The sequence below is a fragment of the Harpia harpyja genome, chromosome 11, assembly GCF_026419915.1.
Source record: "Harpia harpyja isolate bHarHar1 chromosome 11, bHarHar1 primary haplotype, whole genome shotgun sequence".
NCBI classification, from domain to species: domain Eukaryota; kingdom Metazoa; phylum Chordata; class Aves; order Accipitriformes; family Accipitridae; genus Harpia; species Harpia harpyja.
The window spans coordinates 12,264,382-12,280,550 of record NC_068950.1 but is presented as its reverse complement, the minus strand read 5'-3'; the positions used below and the strand labels follow the sequence as shown (position 1 = coordinate 12,280,550).

Here is a 16,169-nt window from a genome sequence, read left to right as displayed (position 1 = left end):
CTCTTTTGATAAATTTCAAACACTGGCTTAAATGAAGTCAGGCCTGTCTCTTACAGCATTTTGAATAGCTTCAAGCTGGTGTCCATGCACAAAAAAAGCTGCATGCTGTTTTTAACAGATATACAGAGCATATTGTAATATCAGATGAGAGACTGCAAAGCCCTCACTTGTGTACTGTGCTTGTTCTTCATCAGGCTACACCAAGAAAAATCTGGCTGATGTTGGAAACTGCCAAACAGCTACACTGATTAGAGGAAATATGATGTATGATCTTGAGATGATCAGATTGATGCAGGGCCTAGTGAAAAATGAACAGTGTTGTCTTTAACCCATCTTGTTTATGGGCTTAATGATTATTATATAATAAAGCATCAATGAAAATTAATCTATATGTATTGAGTACATAAATTGGTGTGTGCTTTGTAGCCACAGGATGTCATATTGGGGCCAATCTTATTCAAGCAATTTTGAGGAGGTTGGCCTGTTTAAAAAGCATTGTTTTAGCCAGCACTTCAATTCCTTGGGCACAAAATAAATTTAAAAAAAAAGGAAAAAAAGAATCCAGACTCTGAGACTTTCATGGAAGAGTTGGCAACAGTGGTTCACTTGGCTGCTGGGAAAAGAATTGGATGGATTTGAGTCCGCAGAAGTGAAGAAGCAAATGAAATGGACTCATCTATAGATTCTTGTAGATCTGAATATATGATATGCTTTACCAGAAGGATGGATGCTCTGTTTTCTACTGTGTGGGAAATGAATCTAAATTAGAAGAAAGCTGCCTCTCAGAGAATTTGTTACCTGCCAATCCAAGGGAGTATGCCACTGCCAGAGACAGTTCTTAGAGCTGGACTGTTCTTGTTTGGTGTGGATGTTTAGAGGAGGCTGAAACAAATGGTCTATATTTTATTTCTGTGGGACTTATGTCTGCAAAAAGCTGTTTCTTCCCCAAAGCTAGAATATTTACATCAGGGTGGTTAATTGTCCTGGACAGCAGGATTGGGTCTTAGCTTAAAAAAAATACAGGATATAATTTTGGCTACTAATAAAGAAGTCAAAAAAGTATACAGATTTCTTTGTATATGCACATAAAGATATATGCATTTATAGATGCAAGAAAGACATGAATTGTAAGGGTACCTGTTGACCTGAACTTTCCAAACTTCCACCCGTGCTGTGTGGCTGGGAGTAAGAAATGAAGCTGAGTTGACTCCTTTCTCTTACGCATGAAGAAACATCTCATCATGTTTCAGGCATCTACCCCACTCCGGGGTAAGGACAGACTTCTTTTGTGTACCAACATGAGGCAGCCAGCAAAGTGAGTTGTGTGAGTGAGGGGAAAGTAATTTTGAAGAGAAAATTACTGTTTGTGGGGTGCTGCTGGAGGCAGCATCGCATTTGCCCCCAGCAAATCATCACGGTTCTGATGCTGTTCACAAAACAAAAAAAGGGAGTAGTCTGAAAAGAGCTGAAGCCACTTTAGATTTCACTGAAGACACCAAGAGCTGCATGGGCTAAAAAGCACACTCAGCCTTCTGCAAACGTGCTGACTGCAGTATCATGTAACTGGATCACACCTTTACGCTTTGCTTTGCATGTAGGACAAAGCGGTGGCTTTGCAGTCTCTGCCTCCCAGGTCTTCCTTTGTTTCTGGGGGGAAACTGTTGTGCACCTGCACCCGCAGAGGAGGCATGGCAAAGAGGAGTTACAGGAGGTGCATATTTCTCCTGAAGCTGCCACATAGCCTCCTAAAAATGGGACTGTGACCCAGCTTGAGTATCCAGTGGATGGAAAAAGCCAGCTGCCAGCCCTCCATGTCAAGCATAGTTCAGTAGCGTTAGTCCCCATCCTCCAAACGTGAGTGGTCCCATGGGCGACAGCGGCATTATGTGCATGTGCGTTCAGCTGGCTCCTGCAAAACCCTAATCACTTCATACAGACTACAAAGCTGCTCCTTCTATTTGGTTAATGAATCCAAGCATAAAAGCAACATGTGCCAAACTAACCATGAAGAAAAGCCTCATTAATGTATCATTCTAGAAGGACAATTATAAAGGTGTCCTGAAGGGCAAACCGGAGGAATATATTTTCATTAATTGTTCAGGAAGATGCTTACAAATTGCAGCAGGTTCTCAAATTTTAGTGCAGATGACTCGACCTCTGGAGATTCTTTATGGAAGTTTACTGTTTTCCTAGTATGTTCCTTTTTGTGTTAGTTTTTTGGGGAGTCATCTGATCAGGAAACTGAGACAATATAATTTGGCGTGGGTGATAAATTACGTTCTATAAACAAAGAATACTGCAGACATGAACTCTCTATATATGCACTACCTGGGCTGGAAACAATTTACAATGAGATTATGGATAATTAATAAACAAATGTTCGGTTGCAAAATGTTTCCTCCTATCAGAGTCTTGCAAGAGCACGCAGAACAGTGCTGCCTGCTTAAAGTGGATCCGTTCATGTTGGAGGAACTACTTACCCACAGTAAAAAACAGATATGCCGTGATGGGGCCCTTAGAGTTAATTAGAGATTTCATCTTGAAAAGGGTTTAACATGCCTAAATCCTATTAACTTCTAAGAGAGCTGTGATTACTATGCCCCTTCTAAGATCACGACCCAATAATTTTAATTGCTGTAACACGTTTTATTTATTTGGTTGTTAAATTGCTGTCGGTCCATTCATGGGAACGTTTCCGTGGCGGGCGAGTCAATGAAATACAGGGAATATCTTCATCTTCCACCTGGGGCAACTACACCCTGCGCGTCCCCTCCTGCAGCGTGGGGTGGGTGCTGTGTGGGAGGCTGCTTCGGACCGCCATCCCGGGGATGTTTGCAAAACACTTTTTGACATACAAGCGCGAAGTAACCTTAATTCCCTAACGGGTGGGAAAAACGAGGGCGAGATCTTCACGTAAGCAGCAAACTAAGAGATCTCTTTGCGTTAGCACCGGCACTCGGAGGGTTCGCTGTAACGGGAACTGCCGAACGGCTCTTTCAAACCTAAAACTCGGTTGATAAATGTAGGCTCGGTAACTTTTACCGGGACCAGACTTGGGCAGGTGCCTACAGGCTGTGCTAATTGCACCGTTGCAGGGGATGAGAGGATCCCACCGGGGTCACCCCACCCAGCGCCCCGGGGGTGGCGGCGGGCAGCACTGCGGGGTCGCTGGGGGGGGGGGGGGGGGTTAGGGCCGGGCCGGGCCGTGGCGGAGGGGGGGCGGCGAGCCGTGCTGCCCACAAAGGCCGGGTTTGGGGGCGCTGGGCCAGCCGGGCAGGCGGCGGCGCTGCTCCTCCTCCTCCCGCCTCCCCGCGGCGCCGGGCGCGCTGCAGCGGCCGCCCCGCACTGCCGGCGCGGCTCCCCGCGGCCGCCCCGCGCCCATCATGGCTGCGTGCGCCGGGCCCCGCGCCCCTCGTCCCCCCTTCCTCCTCCTGCTGCTGCTGCTGCTGGGCGGCTGCGAGGCCAGCCTGCCCCCGGAGCCGCCGCCGCCACCACCACCGCCGAGCCCCGAGCCCCAGCCCCTGCCCGAGTCGGCTCTGCAGAAGCCCACCGTGCTCCTGGCCATCATCGCCCGCAACGCCGCGCACACGCTGCCCCACTTCCTCGGCTGCATCGAGAGGCTGCACTACCCCAAGAGCAGGATCGCCCTCTGGTAAGGGGAGGGAGGCGGGTGGGGGGGGACCCCGGCGCAGGGGCCGTGGCCTGGCCGGCGGGGTCGTGCGGCCCCTCCGCCCGCAGGGTGCGAGCAGAGCCCCGGCTGCCCCAGCTCTCGGTTTCCAGCCTGCTTGTGCCTGGCGGGGGCGGGAGGGGGGGTTTTGGGGGGAGCTGACAGCGTGGCCGTGCCCGGGAAGGGGGGTGTCTCCGCTCCTCCGGCCGCCCCTTCCCGCTCTCTGGCGGGAGCGGGGGACCGCCCTGCCTCCCCGTGCAGCACAGGTAGCCGGGGCTCGGGCACCTCTGCCCGGCCGCGCCGGTGGAGAGGCGCGGAGGGAAAGCAGCTCCCACCGTTGGAGCCGAAGAGCCGGCTTTTGGTTTTGGCACGCTGGGGAAGAGCTCGCCCACCCGGCCGCGGGGCGAGGGACGCGGGGTCCCCACGACCCGCGTGTTCGGGGAACGCGGTCCCACGGCCCCCGGAGGAGCGAGAGGGCTTTGCGGTAGCGGTAGGCGGTGGGGTGGGGAGACGAGGTTTTCGAGCGAAGCTGGCCTGAAGCCTGGGCAATATTCACCGCCTTAGCATTTGTCCAAATCCACAGACACGAAGAACTCGTGGCTCGGTATGGAGAGCCGGGGTGGGAGTCTGGTGTTTCGCTCCCTGGCTGGTAAATACCGGGCTTTGGGGGGGGGGGGCGGGGGAGATGGTCAGGGTTTGGCAGGACTGGAGAGCCGGCGTGCTGAGTAGGTGCCGATGGGCATTGAAAAGGAGCATTGTTGCATGGCTGTAGTCTGAAAGATGGATTCAAAGATGTATTCAGAAATCGCAGCATGGGGGCAGCTGTGGCAATCAAATGTGTGTCGGGGTGGAGGAATTAGACCAATTTGGGAACTGGTCAATTTGCCTTTATTTTAAGGGGGAAAAAAAATAGCTTTCTCTCTCAACCTGACATAAATGTTGGGAGGAACAGGAATTGCGTGGAAGGATCCAAAAGAGATTTTAAGTGTGGTAATCGTGTAAAATAAGAAATAGTGCCGTAGGGCCTGATCCAAAGTTCATTGAAGTCAGCGGGGACACTCCTGTTGACTTAAAAGTCAATACAGTAAAGCTTTACTTTGTATAAAGGGATGTGGGGAGGACCCCTCCCCCCGGTCACATCGCTGGTACTAAAGTGTCATTAAGCAGACAGCATTAGATGTTTCTGTGTGTGCTTCGGGAACGTGGCTGTTACTTGTCTTCGAGTACTCTACAGGTCTTTGCAGAAATTCAGTGGCTGGTATAATCAGTGCATGGCTTTTTTTGGCCTTTTTTTTTTTTTTTTTTTTCCCTTTTGAATTTAGGGTGCACAAAGCAGATCGTGATATCAGCCCGAATGTGGCGTGCCACACAAGTGTGTCTGTGGAATTACAAGCTGGTGTATGGTAGTGTGTGAATGCTAGACTCATCTGTGTGTAGGTGCATGACTCTGTTTTCATTTGTATCAGTAGGAATTTTGCTGGTTTGGATTTCGTCTTAGCAGATGTGTGTATGAGTAGATATTATCAGACCCTACATATGGACTGTGATTCAGCTAATCTTGGTGTTTAGAAAACGTAGTTGTAAGTGCAGACCTGATCACCAAAGCAGGGTGGATCCTGAAATGCATCTCGCTGTAGAAGTGTAGAATAAGTTTGGTTTTTTTGTGAAGTCCTGCAGAGCATTGGTTGGCTTTACAACTTTTTTAGTATATTGCTTGCATTATCCTTACTTTAATTAAGGTCTCTGCAGTATTGTGTGAAAGTATTTGTGGGGATTGTTCATGAAATTAAAAGTGTAAGATAACTTTAAATATGCGAAGAATCTTGTAAGAATATCACTCCATTTTTAAGAGGATTGTGCATAGATGCAAGGCATGGTTAAACTGGAAAATCTGCTGTTGAAAATGGCAAGCTTTGTAAAATGAGAATGACTAAAATGTGGCAACTGAAAACGAGGTTCTGTAGATGCTCTGAGTTGCCACAGAGAGAGAGCAGCACCTGTAGGGTGGCAGTGATTCCTTGAAGAGGTTTAGTCCTGTTCACTTCAGCTCCCCAATAAGACTTGAGCTTTTTCAGGGCCAGAGATGTTCAAGACACAAAGTACACACCAAGAGGAGGCTCACAGACAGTATCTATCAAGTCTCTTGAGAACAAACGAAACAATCAATTTCTGGTAGTGCCTCGCATTTCAGACTTTGTGCCTGACAGAGTCCTTTCACCAGATAGATTCCAGGATTTACCCACGTCCCTGTGCTGTTGCATTACTGGGGTAGCTTGGTGTGAAGGGCAGTGAAGTGGTGCTTGTCAAAGAGTTGCATTCCTTCATTGTCACTTATATTCTACTTCAAAATTTTCTTGAGTAAGTCAGCATTTTAAAATGCCCAAATGAAGGTCTTGAGAATGAAGATTAAAAACATACATCATCCCTTAAACTTCCATATGCTCTCTGTATTGCTTGAGGGCTTAAATTCAACAGTGGATTCCTCAGATTTCTAGGGTGGAAGTTGTATGAGTGACAGTAGAGATGGGCTAAGAGACAATAAATGAATTTGAAGCAGACACTGAATTTTCTTTCCGTAGCCTACATCAATTAATCTCAGTCTTTGTTAGCCTGATACTGAGCAAAAGATGTACACTGGACAGTCTTGTACTCCTTTCTTCCCTTTGGTCTTAATTCTGACTTCTTCAGTTGCTGTGGTTGTGAGCAAACTTGGAAGGACATGCTGGCTACTAATGACTCAAGCAGGCCATTTGGCAGGAGGCCAGCTGGCACATTGTGACCTGTGTCCTTCAGTTAAATGCTTCCTTCCTTTCTTCCTTCCCCTCTCCAAGAATCAGGAAGCTGCATCCAAACTGCTTCTGGGGATGGTCCCTGGCCTGCATTAACCCCAGCCGTCCTTGTCTCGGAGGGTACAGGTGGGCACAGACCAGGTCATCCCAGGATTGTACTAATGACTTAATGGTGGGAATTTCTGTGGAACAGTGCTCAGGTCTTTGTCCTGGCCCTGCTTAGTTTGCTGCGATAGACTTGGCCGTAGGCAGCCTGTCTGTGAGCCTTTGGTGCTGGCCACCGAGGTGAGAACGGCAAAGACCCCCCACTTGAGCAGCAGAACCCAGCTGCCCTCTCTGCTCTTCAAGCTGGTGCTCGTGTAGCTGTGGAAGAGTGATGCTGGAGATGACAGTTGTCCCTTCTTGCGAAGAAGGAGGAGTTCACAGCCCTCCCCTCAGGTGCTTGTGGAAAGCCTAGTCAGCGTTTGGCTCAAAAATCCGTAACGCTGTGAGAAACGGGCTAGTGCTCAGCAACAGTAGAGAGCCTTAAGAAAACATGGCTGTTGGACCTAAGTCAATCTATTTTTTAGCTAGGGAGTATTATTCTAATACGCTCCTTGTGTGGCTGCGCTTGGTGTGTTCACTGGGGTGGGCTGAGCTTTTCTCAGGGCCGTGTCAGTGATGCTATGCTGCGAACCCAGCCTAGCCGAGTTAGGAAACTTGGGCACGTTAGGAAATCTTACTGCATTGTTTGTGTTGGTGTTGGAGAACTGCGAAGGGAGGGAAAAATGTTCTTCTTTATCTTGGACAAAAATGACCCAGAAGTTACATAGTCAGCAGGCCCCAACCCTCTTTTGGGTGGTTTGGGGTTGGTGTGTTTGGGGTTTTTTTGTTTTGAACTTCAGCAGTGCTGACTGTTTATTTGAGATCCATTCAATTATAGGTAAGGAGTGTTTGTTTGTCAGACAGGTTCATCCTGGCTGTAGTGGAGGAAGTAAAAGTGTGTGTATTCAGCAGTTTATCACACTGGCTTACGCTTCCCTTAGCCTCGGATTCAGCGATGGTATAGCAAAGAAAGTTGTCTGTAATTTCATCTTTAAATACCTGCTAGTTCATAGTTGTGGGCCATCTGCTCTCTCATCCTTTACTAACCTGGGGATTAAGTGCCTGCATAAATGAGTTGGTGCTTGGAAGCAATAATTAGGTTCTTTTGTGCTTGAAAATCTGTGCCTGCTTTGCAGATCAGAGTATGCTTATATTTCAGAAACGATAACATGAGTGATAGGTGAAATTGGTGGAAAGCTGGAATAAATCCAAGATGAGAGATCAGTGGATATACTGGAACACTGGCTCCAGTGAGTGAATGGTTTCAACTTAAAAGAACTAGTTGTTGCTGAAAATAGAAGCTGATGAGATCAGTGTAATAATTAACTTTCATAATTACATATTATTAGTTTAGAACTAGCTGATGATGCTTTATCTGAGCATTTTCTTATTCTTCAACAGTTTACTTTTCAAATGCGAAAAATTGTACATGAGGACAATTTCCAGTAAGGTGCAGGGATAATTTGAAACTTTAATGGGTGTTATTACCCACTGGGAAGAGTTGGCTTTCAAATGCGCTGTTTTCTGTCCTTGTTTCCGTTTGTGCAACAAGGTCACTTTAATCTTCATGGTCAGTATTAATCACTTAGGAATGCTGAAGTTCCAGTCTGCTGTCTCTGTTGCTTCTGTCCGCGGGTGTTTTGCATCTATTTAAAAAATTTGCTCACCTGTGCTGTAACTTCCATGTGACAATATTAAAGCTTAGGTTTTAGAAATTAAATTGACTTTTCACTTGGCTTGTCATTTAAACTTGTGGGATTTAGTTTCGCATTCATATTTGTAGATTTTTAAAATCTATTTATTATATAGCTTTAATAACAGAGTCATAGACCAAGTGGGGCTAAGAGCAAGATGGGTCTTACACAGCCTCGGAGTTATGATTAAGGTGATGATCCTGTTGTGCAAGATGTTGCATAGTCTTTCTTCCAGAGAACTTGTGTTTGAACTTACATCGAAAGAATGGGAGTAAAATAGGTCCATTTTCTGGCTGGGGAAATTGGGGAAGAAACATTAAGTAACCTACACAAGATTCTTAAATTTATTAAGACCAGAGATAGTATTCATAACTGACATTTCGTGATTCCTTTTTCTTACTGAGGTCGCTTTTACACTGAAGTGTGGTAAATTTACATAAGAAATGGAAAACCAGGGAAGGCTAAAGAAATGACAGCATCCCAATATCCACAATAACTTTTTTTTGTCCTTTGGGTCTGTCTCCCTCATCTAAGTCTTGGCAAACTTAGGCAAATGACATAATGAAATTGTTCAGTAGAAACATTTGAAGGGAAGCTGGAAATTACTGCTGTGCCTTGCTGAGGTCTGCATGGCAAGACTTAAACTGCTCTTCAGCTAAAAACTGCAGTTCTGCAGAGAAACATTAAGCATCAGCTGTGTGATGGCAAACATTTACTGGGTAGCAGTAGTTTCTTTATTTTTCCTACTGTGCTCACAAATTGCCAGATTCTGGTGCCTTTTTGATGTCTTTAAAGAGCATCTTGCCCCACACTTTATATTAGGGTCTACTAGACATGAATGTGAATACTGGGATCTTTCATAAAATGAACAAAAAGCCCTCCAGAGGTGAGGGGATTATACTGTGAAAATGACATCTTGAAATGTGTAGGAATTCTGTAAGACTAGTGAACATAATGCATTGTGTGTGTTTGATTTTTTGGTCTGAATCCTGCATGCTATGTATCTTTGAAAATGCAGCCATTTATTTTGACTGCTCTCTTTTGGCAACCACGTTTTGAGGCAGGTCTACTCTGTTATCTGTTTGTCTGTCACTTGTGTAATTGTCTACCTGGTGCCTTGTAATGTAAATGTTGTGTTTAGAGGGTAGATGCCAATAAAATAATACGTTGGCACAAAGAAACGGTGGGACAGAGCTCCATATCAGAGGTTTACGTTTATTATAAGCCTTTGGATGCTTTCAAAGGTCAGGGAGAACTAGTTTTCAAGATTTTTTAATATGTACAAAGTAGGAGTGAAAAGCCCTCAAGAGGTTCATTCCTGCCCAGGGCAGGATCCCGCTTCATCCCTGACCTGTCTGTCACCCAGGGTTGGGATTCCTCATCCGGTCAAGTCTGCAGACTGTCAAGGTTGTGTATTGTCGTGTCTTCTGAAGCCTGTTGAAGTGTGGGGGAAGTGGGAGGCAGCTGTGGGAATGTGTCAAAGGACCAGCTGCCACCAATGTTGGCTGTAAAGTGCTGGAGTTAATTTGCCCCTTAAAAACATGGCACCTTCACTTGTATGTTCCTGGCATACAAGCTATTTCAGCTTCCTAACTACTGGTGAGTCTGGAAGCAGGGATCAGTTAAATCTGATCCAGGGGAAGCCTGCCCAATTCCTGCTGTCATCCTCTTATTACAGGGACAAAAACCTCTTCCCTTCTGTAGTGCTTCTCCAACCGCACTGTCCCAGGACTAATGTATGAATATCCTAGAACAGTTAAGGTCGGAAGGCACCTCTGAAGATTTTTCTAGTTCCAACCCCTGCTCAAAGCAGGCTCAGGTGAAGGCTGCCCAGTACCATTTCAGTTCAAGTTTTTAATATCTCTGGGGATGGAGACTCCACAATCTCCGGGCAACCTGTTCCAGTGAGATAGTCACTGGCAAGGAGTGTCTCGGAAATTCGTATCAGCAGAGGGTGAGTGTAGCAGGGTGGCAGACCTTTGGGATAAAGACAAAACTTACATGAAGACTTGTTCCAATAGCTTTTTTCCTTTCTCTTTTGCATGTTCATTCTGCTAAATTGAGATGGTTTCTTTTCAGAAAGCTGCCTGATCACTGCTAGTCAGACTCCTGAAGAAGAGACCCCAGGTGTCTGAGACAGCTGGAGAATGGTTGGTTCCTGGGAGGTATGGCATGGGCCTGCCTTAGGAGAGGAAGACAAGGTGGTTTTGCTTAAGGGACCAGAGAGGGGATAGCAGGGGGGCTAGCCCTGTTGTCTGTCAGGATGTACGCTGAACCATAGACTGAAGGACATTTTTGATCTTTTTTGTAAAGTATCACAACACCTGCAGTTATTTAGCTGAGTCCCCTGTCAGTGAAAGTCTTCACGTACTGGGTCAGGATTCTCTAAAAAATAGATCTGTGATACACATGGTGTGCAGAACTTTGGGAGCTGCCCATTGCCAGCTCTTGCTGTCATTCTTTGGTCCTGGGGGACTCCCTGAAAGACCATATGAGCTACAGGGTAGAGAGAGGACCATGATGGTGTAGCGTGCTGTCTGTCCGAACCTGGAATTTCCTTCCTGTGGGATGATGTCTCAGACTTAATATTATTTCAATATATTTATGTGCATCTCATTTCCTTTATTTTAGTGAAGCATAGTGTATGTTGATGATGCTCATCGCCAGGGGTGGATTACAGCTAAATGGGGCCCACATGCATCAAAATTTCAGGCTAAAGAAAGATAGGAATAAAAAATTTATTAGTGTTCTCTACAAGGTGGATTTTTGGCCACCTTCTGCCAAAATGCCCAGCTCCTTCAGACAGGCATGTGGCATTGCTAATAGGCTCATCAGTAAAGAGAAAAGGACTTTTTTTTTTTTTTAATGGAACTGCACAATTTGCTTCATTCAGTGCCTGAATCCAGTTTTTAAACATAGAAATGATTGGTTTCGGTTACGTGTGTGTGCGCGCGCACATGCATATCTGTCTATCTGTATCCGGTGTCCTTGGACCAGAGTGCATTTGTTACTGTAGAATGACTCCAGTTTTCTTCCTGAAAAGTTAACAGGGGACCTAATAAATATGTGGTGATTTTAAACTTTTGCCAGCTGACTCTGGAACAGGTATATGCTTTCAAATGGTGTTTAGTCACCCAAGTTTTTTGAGAACCGCTTTGGTTGTGTTAATGTTTTGTAATGTAACATGTTGATTCTCTTTTTTGACAGATGAGGCACTGCTAAATAAATGGCTTAATTTTGTACCACAGTGAATAAAGAGTTTCACTGCAGAAGACTGGAATTATGTTTATGCAGTATTTCTTATGTTTCTTTGGGAGAGGTGATTGCCTGTTCAAGATAGCTGTAAGACTTGCTGGGAAATAAGACCTCTTTATTCAGGAGCGAAGGCTGGTATATCTTCTGCTTTCATTCTGAGCAATTATTCACACAGTCAATATGCCTTCCCCACTTACTGAGATATAACTATACCATCAGGTAAAACAGCATGAAAGCTTATCATGTTTTGGGATGGGAATATTTTTTTGCCAAAGTCTGGCCTTGCTCCTTTTTCATGGACTCTTAAAACACTGGCACTGCTGGAAATGTCAGCTTCAGTGCTATCCCTGATGCCCATGAGGTTGTAATACATGGAAATGAACAGGTTTCTAGCTGTTTCCCTTTTAATTCTGTCTGTATGCATTGATAGGAGTAACGCACCTCTTCTAAACATAAGCAGATCTTGATCTGGACCAGTAAATGCATTAAGTTTGAGGCTGTCCGCCCTGAGCTCTGGGGCTCATGAGGATCTAAATTCATGCTGAAGCAGAAAATAGTGGGAGTCTATGTAAACTGCAGTGATGTGGTAGGCCTCATATAACCTCTTTCACATTTTGGAAGGCTACAGCTCCAATAGGGATTGATATATATTTTTTAATTATTATTATTTTTAAAATTTCTTTCCTGTAAGGAGGAAAAAATATGACTTTCATTTACACTTCCCCCTGCCCTGCTCCCGGCAGGGTACAGGCTTCCCTTGATTCTGAAAGGATTGTTTGCTTATTTTTGCTCTTTGATCCCATTGCAGAGGAAAGGTTATGCATGGCTGCAGTCTGGTTTGAATTTTGCCCAGTGGCAAAAACTAGGTTGCATTAACTGTGAAGTGTTAGTTTATATCCTGAAGCTGATAGCAGGTGGTTATCTCTTCAGTTAGCAGCTCAGAATCTTGTTTTTGCTACTTGCTCGACAGCTGCTCTTAAAATGGATACTGCATTGTACCTTTGGGGGTAGAACAGGAATTGAAGGCTGTAGTTTATTTCCTCAGTATTTTCAATCGTTCTTGTCCTTACAAGGTACTTAGGAGAATTGGAGAAAAAGGCTGTTTTCCAGCATTCATACTTTGAACTGCTAATTGTGATGTGGACGTTTAACATTTAACTTTGACAAATGCAAATGCTTTGATTTTTTTTTTCCCTTTTGTTTATTGGTTTGAATCCATGAATTATTCCCCACCAGTCTTCAGCCGAGTGAACTTAAGCTAAATTACTGTAGTCAGACTACTGTGCACACTGTCATTAGATAGTCAAAAGCCACCTTGTGGCAAGTCCTAGAAAGTGGTTAAGTAGGAAGCATGAGCATTAGACAACCGGGAAAAGCTATTAGAAACCTTTTCTGTTCCTGTCGTTTGTGTAGGAGGCAAAGAGGAACATGGCCTATAAAGCTTTGCAGCAAGACTCTTCTTTCTCCTTCAATCATCAGCACTTACCAGTTTATGTGAGGATGCAGGGATGTTATGTTATCTTTGTATCAAAAAAAAAAAACCAATGTGTTTAAGTGAGATTAAAAACTCATTGGAGAGGAGCCAGTGTGGTTTAATGTTTGCTGCAGAGAGAACAGGTGCAGAGTATTGACCTTGGCTGCACTGCCTCAGCCTGTTGCAGCTAGTTAGCCCTTTTCCCTGATGCGTGCTGGAGTGTGGTCCTTTCTGCTTCATCTTGCTGCCTGCCAGTAGGGAAGTGACTTTTGGGGGTAGTTATGTCTCCCAGCTGCAGCTCTGTGTGAGAAGATAAATACATGCTGCAACAGTGACACAGCCCGTGGAGAGGAGTGATGGAGGGTGGGCTGGTGTACTGATCTTGTAATGTCCCAGGGTGCCTATTTTCAGTGCTGGTTTAGGTGTGAAATCCCAGGATCCTGAGATTTAGCTGCAGATTTGCTACTCAGTGGAGTTTTAATGCTGGGGTGCATATTAATGCTATTAACTCCCCTTGAGGTTTATTAAGGGGTGTGGTTTTGCTCTTGAAAATTCTTCTTAAATGAATAGCATCCATTCTTGTAGTCTAACCAGAATTCGTAATTGACACCATAACTCATAAAGGCAGTGACAAAAAGATTTGAAGCTAAGTGAAAAGCACAGCAGCTACATGTACAAGTCACTACCCTAGAATAGCAGGAATCCTAACAATAAAAGACATATTGAAAGATGAGAAGTCATAGTGGGAACTGTATAACTAGAGCAAAGGCTTTTTTAAAATTTATTTTGGAAAACAACGGAAGTCATGCTATTTCTCATTTCTGCAAACTGAGGGGTTAAAAAGAGTTCTGGTGTCTTCAGGAACTGATGGCCTGCATTTTATTTTTCCTTAATTCTTGTCTAGAACTACTGGTAAGGATTGGGAAAAGGGGGATTGAAGTGCCTGGTTTATTACTGGTTTCACCAACACTTTGTTTAGTATTGCTGTATCAATAATATAGTATTAGTTGGTGTTGGCCTTGCCAAGAGCTGTGCTCTTCTTCAGGTGCTGGGTAGCTGAGTGAAAGAGTGGTGGGAGGAGGTGAGCCAGCTATGTGCCATTGGGGAGGATGAATGGGAGAAAAACAGGGTCTTTACAGAGACCTTCCAGAACAAAGATCCTGAATGCCATGTTACAAGGAAGAAGGAATGGCTAGAGACTCCCTCAAAGGAGTTGTGGTTGAAGACTCACAAGAAGGGAGAGGCTGGAAACATGGTACTCTGGCAGCACTACAAAGGCTCCTTGTTTGTGGTTCTGAAATTGCAAAATGGGTACAGGACTTGGAGAACTGGTGAGGAGGAAGATGTCCCATCAGGGACTGCTGAAGCTCAATCAAATGTCTTCATGAAGTAAAAGAGGGCAATAGTTATCAGAAGCTGTCTCCTGTGGAGGATGGGGGCACCTATCTGCCAACCTGACTTGATGTCCTGGGATGTTGCAGGGAGATTGCTGAAGCTTGTCCAGCTTTCTGGCTATGCTGCTCATCCCTGTGGTCACCAGTTGTTGTGGTTCAAGACCAGCTGGCAACAAAGAACCATGTAGCTGCTCACTCACTCCCCCCTTCCCCAGTGAGACAAGGAGCAGAAAATATAAAGAAAAACTCATGGGTTTAGGCAAGGACAGGGAGGGATCACTCACCAATTATGGTCATGGGCAAAAAAACAGACTCAATTTGGAGGAAAAAAAACTAAAATCAATATAATTTGCTACCAATAAAATAAAAATGAGGATAATGAGAAATAAGTCCAAATCTTAAAACACCTTCCCCCCACCCCTCCCTTCTTCCTGGGCACAGCTTCACTCCCCATTTTCTCTACCTCCTCCCCACCAGTGGTGCAGGCGTACAGGGAATGGGGGTTGGGGTCAGTTCATCACATGTTGTCTCTACTGGTCCCTCCTCATCAGGGAGAGGACTCCTCACTTGTCCCCTGCTCCAGCGTGGGGTCCCTCCCACAGCAGACAGTCCTTCACGAACTTCTCCAATGTGAGTCCTTTCCACAGGCTGCAGTTCTTCATGAACTGCTCTAGCGTGGGTCCCTTCCACGGGCTGCAGTCCTTCAGGCACAGACTGCTCCAGCACGGGCTCTCCCATGGACTCATGGCCATCTTTGGGGGCATCCCCCTGCTCTGGCGTGGGCTCCTCCACGGGCTGCAGGTGGGCATCTGCTCCCCCACTCACTTCAATGGGCTGGGGGGGGACAGCCTGCTGTCTCACCACGGGCTGCAGGGGCATCAACCTCCTTGGTGCACCTCCTCCCCTCCTTCTTCAGTGACCTTACTGTCTGCGTAGGGGTTTCTCTCACATTCCACTTCCCAAACTCCGCTGCAGGTTCCCCTCCTTAAATCTGTTCTCCCAGAGGCACTACCACTGTTGCTGATGGGCTCGGCCTTGGCCAGAGGCGGGTCCGACTTGGAGCCGGGGAAGCTTTGAGCAGCTTCTCACAGGAGCCACCCCTGCAGCCCCTCCCCCACTACCAAAACCCCACCACACAAACCCAAAACACCAGTGCACTGCCAAGATGACCCTGAGTCCCCTGAATCCTGAATATGACAGAAATACTGCAGCTGGGTGTCAAAGTGATGTTTTCCTCAGTCCTTTCTATGAGGAGAGGTGTTTATATGTATATATTCCCCCCTCACACACACATAACCTCGTTTCAACTTGCGTGATTCTGTGACATTGACTAGAATCAAGGTTACAGTTACTGGTAAAGGCTAAATTTTGGTTTTCAGATTCTGTAGGGCCTGCAGGATTAGGAGTGTTGCATGTTCTGGTTTAGTGTTGGGTTTGTCCCCTTGTTAAGACTACAGTCTGGGGAAAGATGACTTGAAGGGCCATGCTTGTCACACTAGTCTAGATCAACCACAGTGATCAGAAGGGATCAGGGTTGAGATTGCAGTATGTGTTTGGGAGAAGAAACTTGTGGAGGCAATTTTAGGTGGCTTCTGCATAGATGAGAGAGGCTGTTGCTCAAAACACAAGACAAATACATTGGTTTTTAATGTAGTTTTGGTTCCCTGGGCATGGTTATGGTTAGAGTTATGATCTGAGTTAGGGCCTGAGGAGAGAAAAAAAAGTGTAAAGCGTTTGCATTATTGTTGTGTTCTGTCCTAGCTGTGAGAATTAAGAAATGCGTTAGTGTCCCCTGGGGCTGGTGCCTTATCT

At 45.7% G+C, this 16,169-nt stretch overlaps 1 protein-coding gene across 2 annotated transcripts in view; it reads left to right on the top strand.

Annotated features, from left to right (window-relative positions):
• Nucleotides 1–3,262: 3,262 nt before the first annotated feature.
• Nucleotides 3,263–16,169, top strand: part of COLGALT2 (collagen beta(1-O)galactosyltransferase 2) — a 56,789-nt gene continuing 43,882 nt past the window's right edge. The window contains exon 1 of one of the 2 annotated variants that reach the window (XM_052802016.1): nucleotides 3,263–3,652. In XM_052802016.1, coding sequence (XP_052657976.1) covers nucleotides 3,384–3,652 — 269 coding nt within the window. In that variant the 5' untranslated portion in view covers nucleotides 3,263–3,383. Of the gene's footprint in view, nucleotides 3,653–4,297; nucleotides 4,317–16,169 lie in introns of those variants that run through there. The other variant, XM_052802017.1, reaches the window with a different exon arrangement.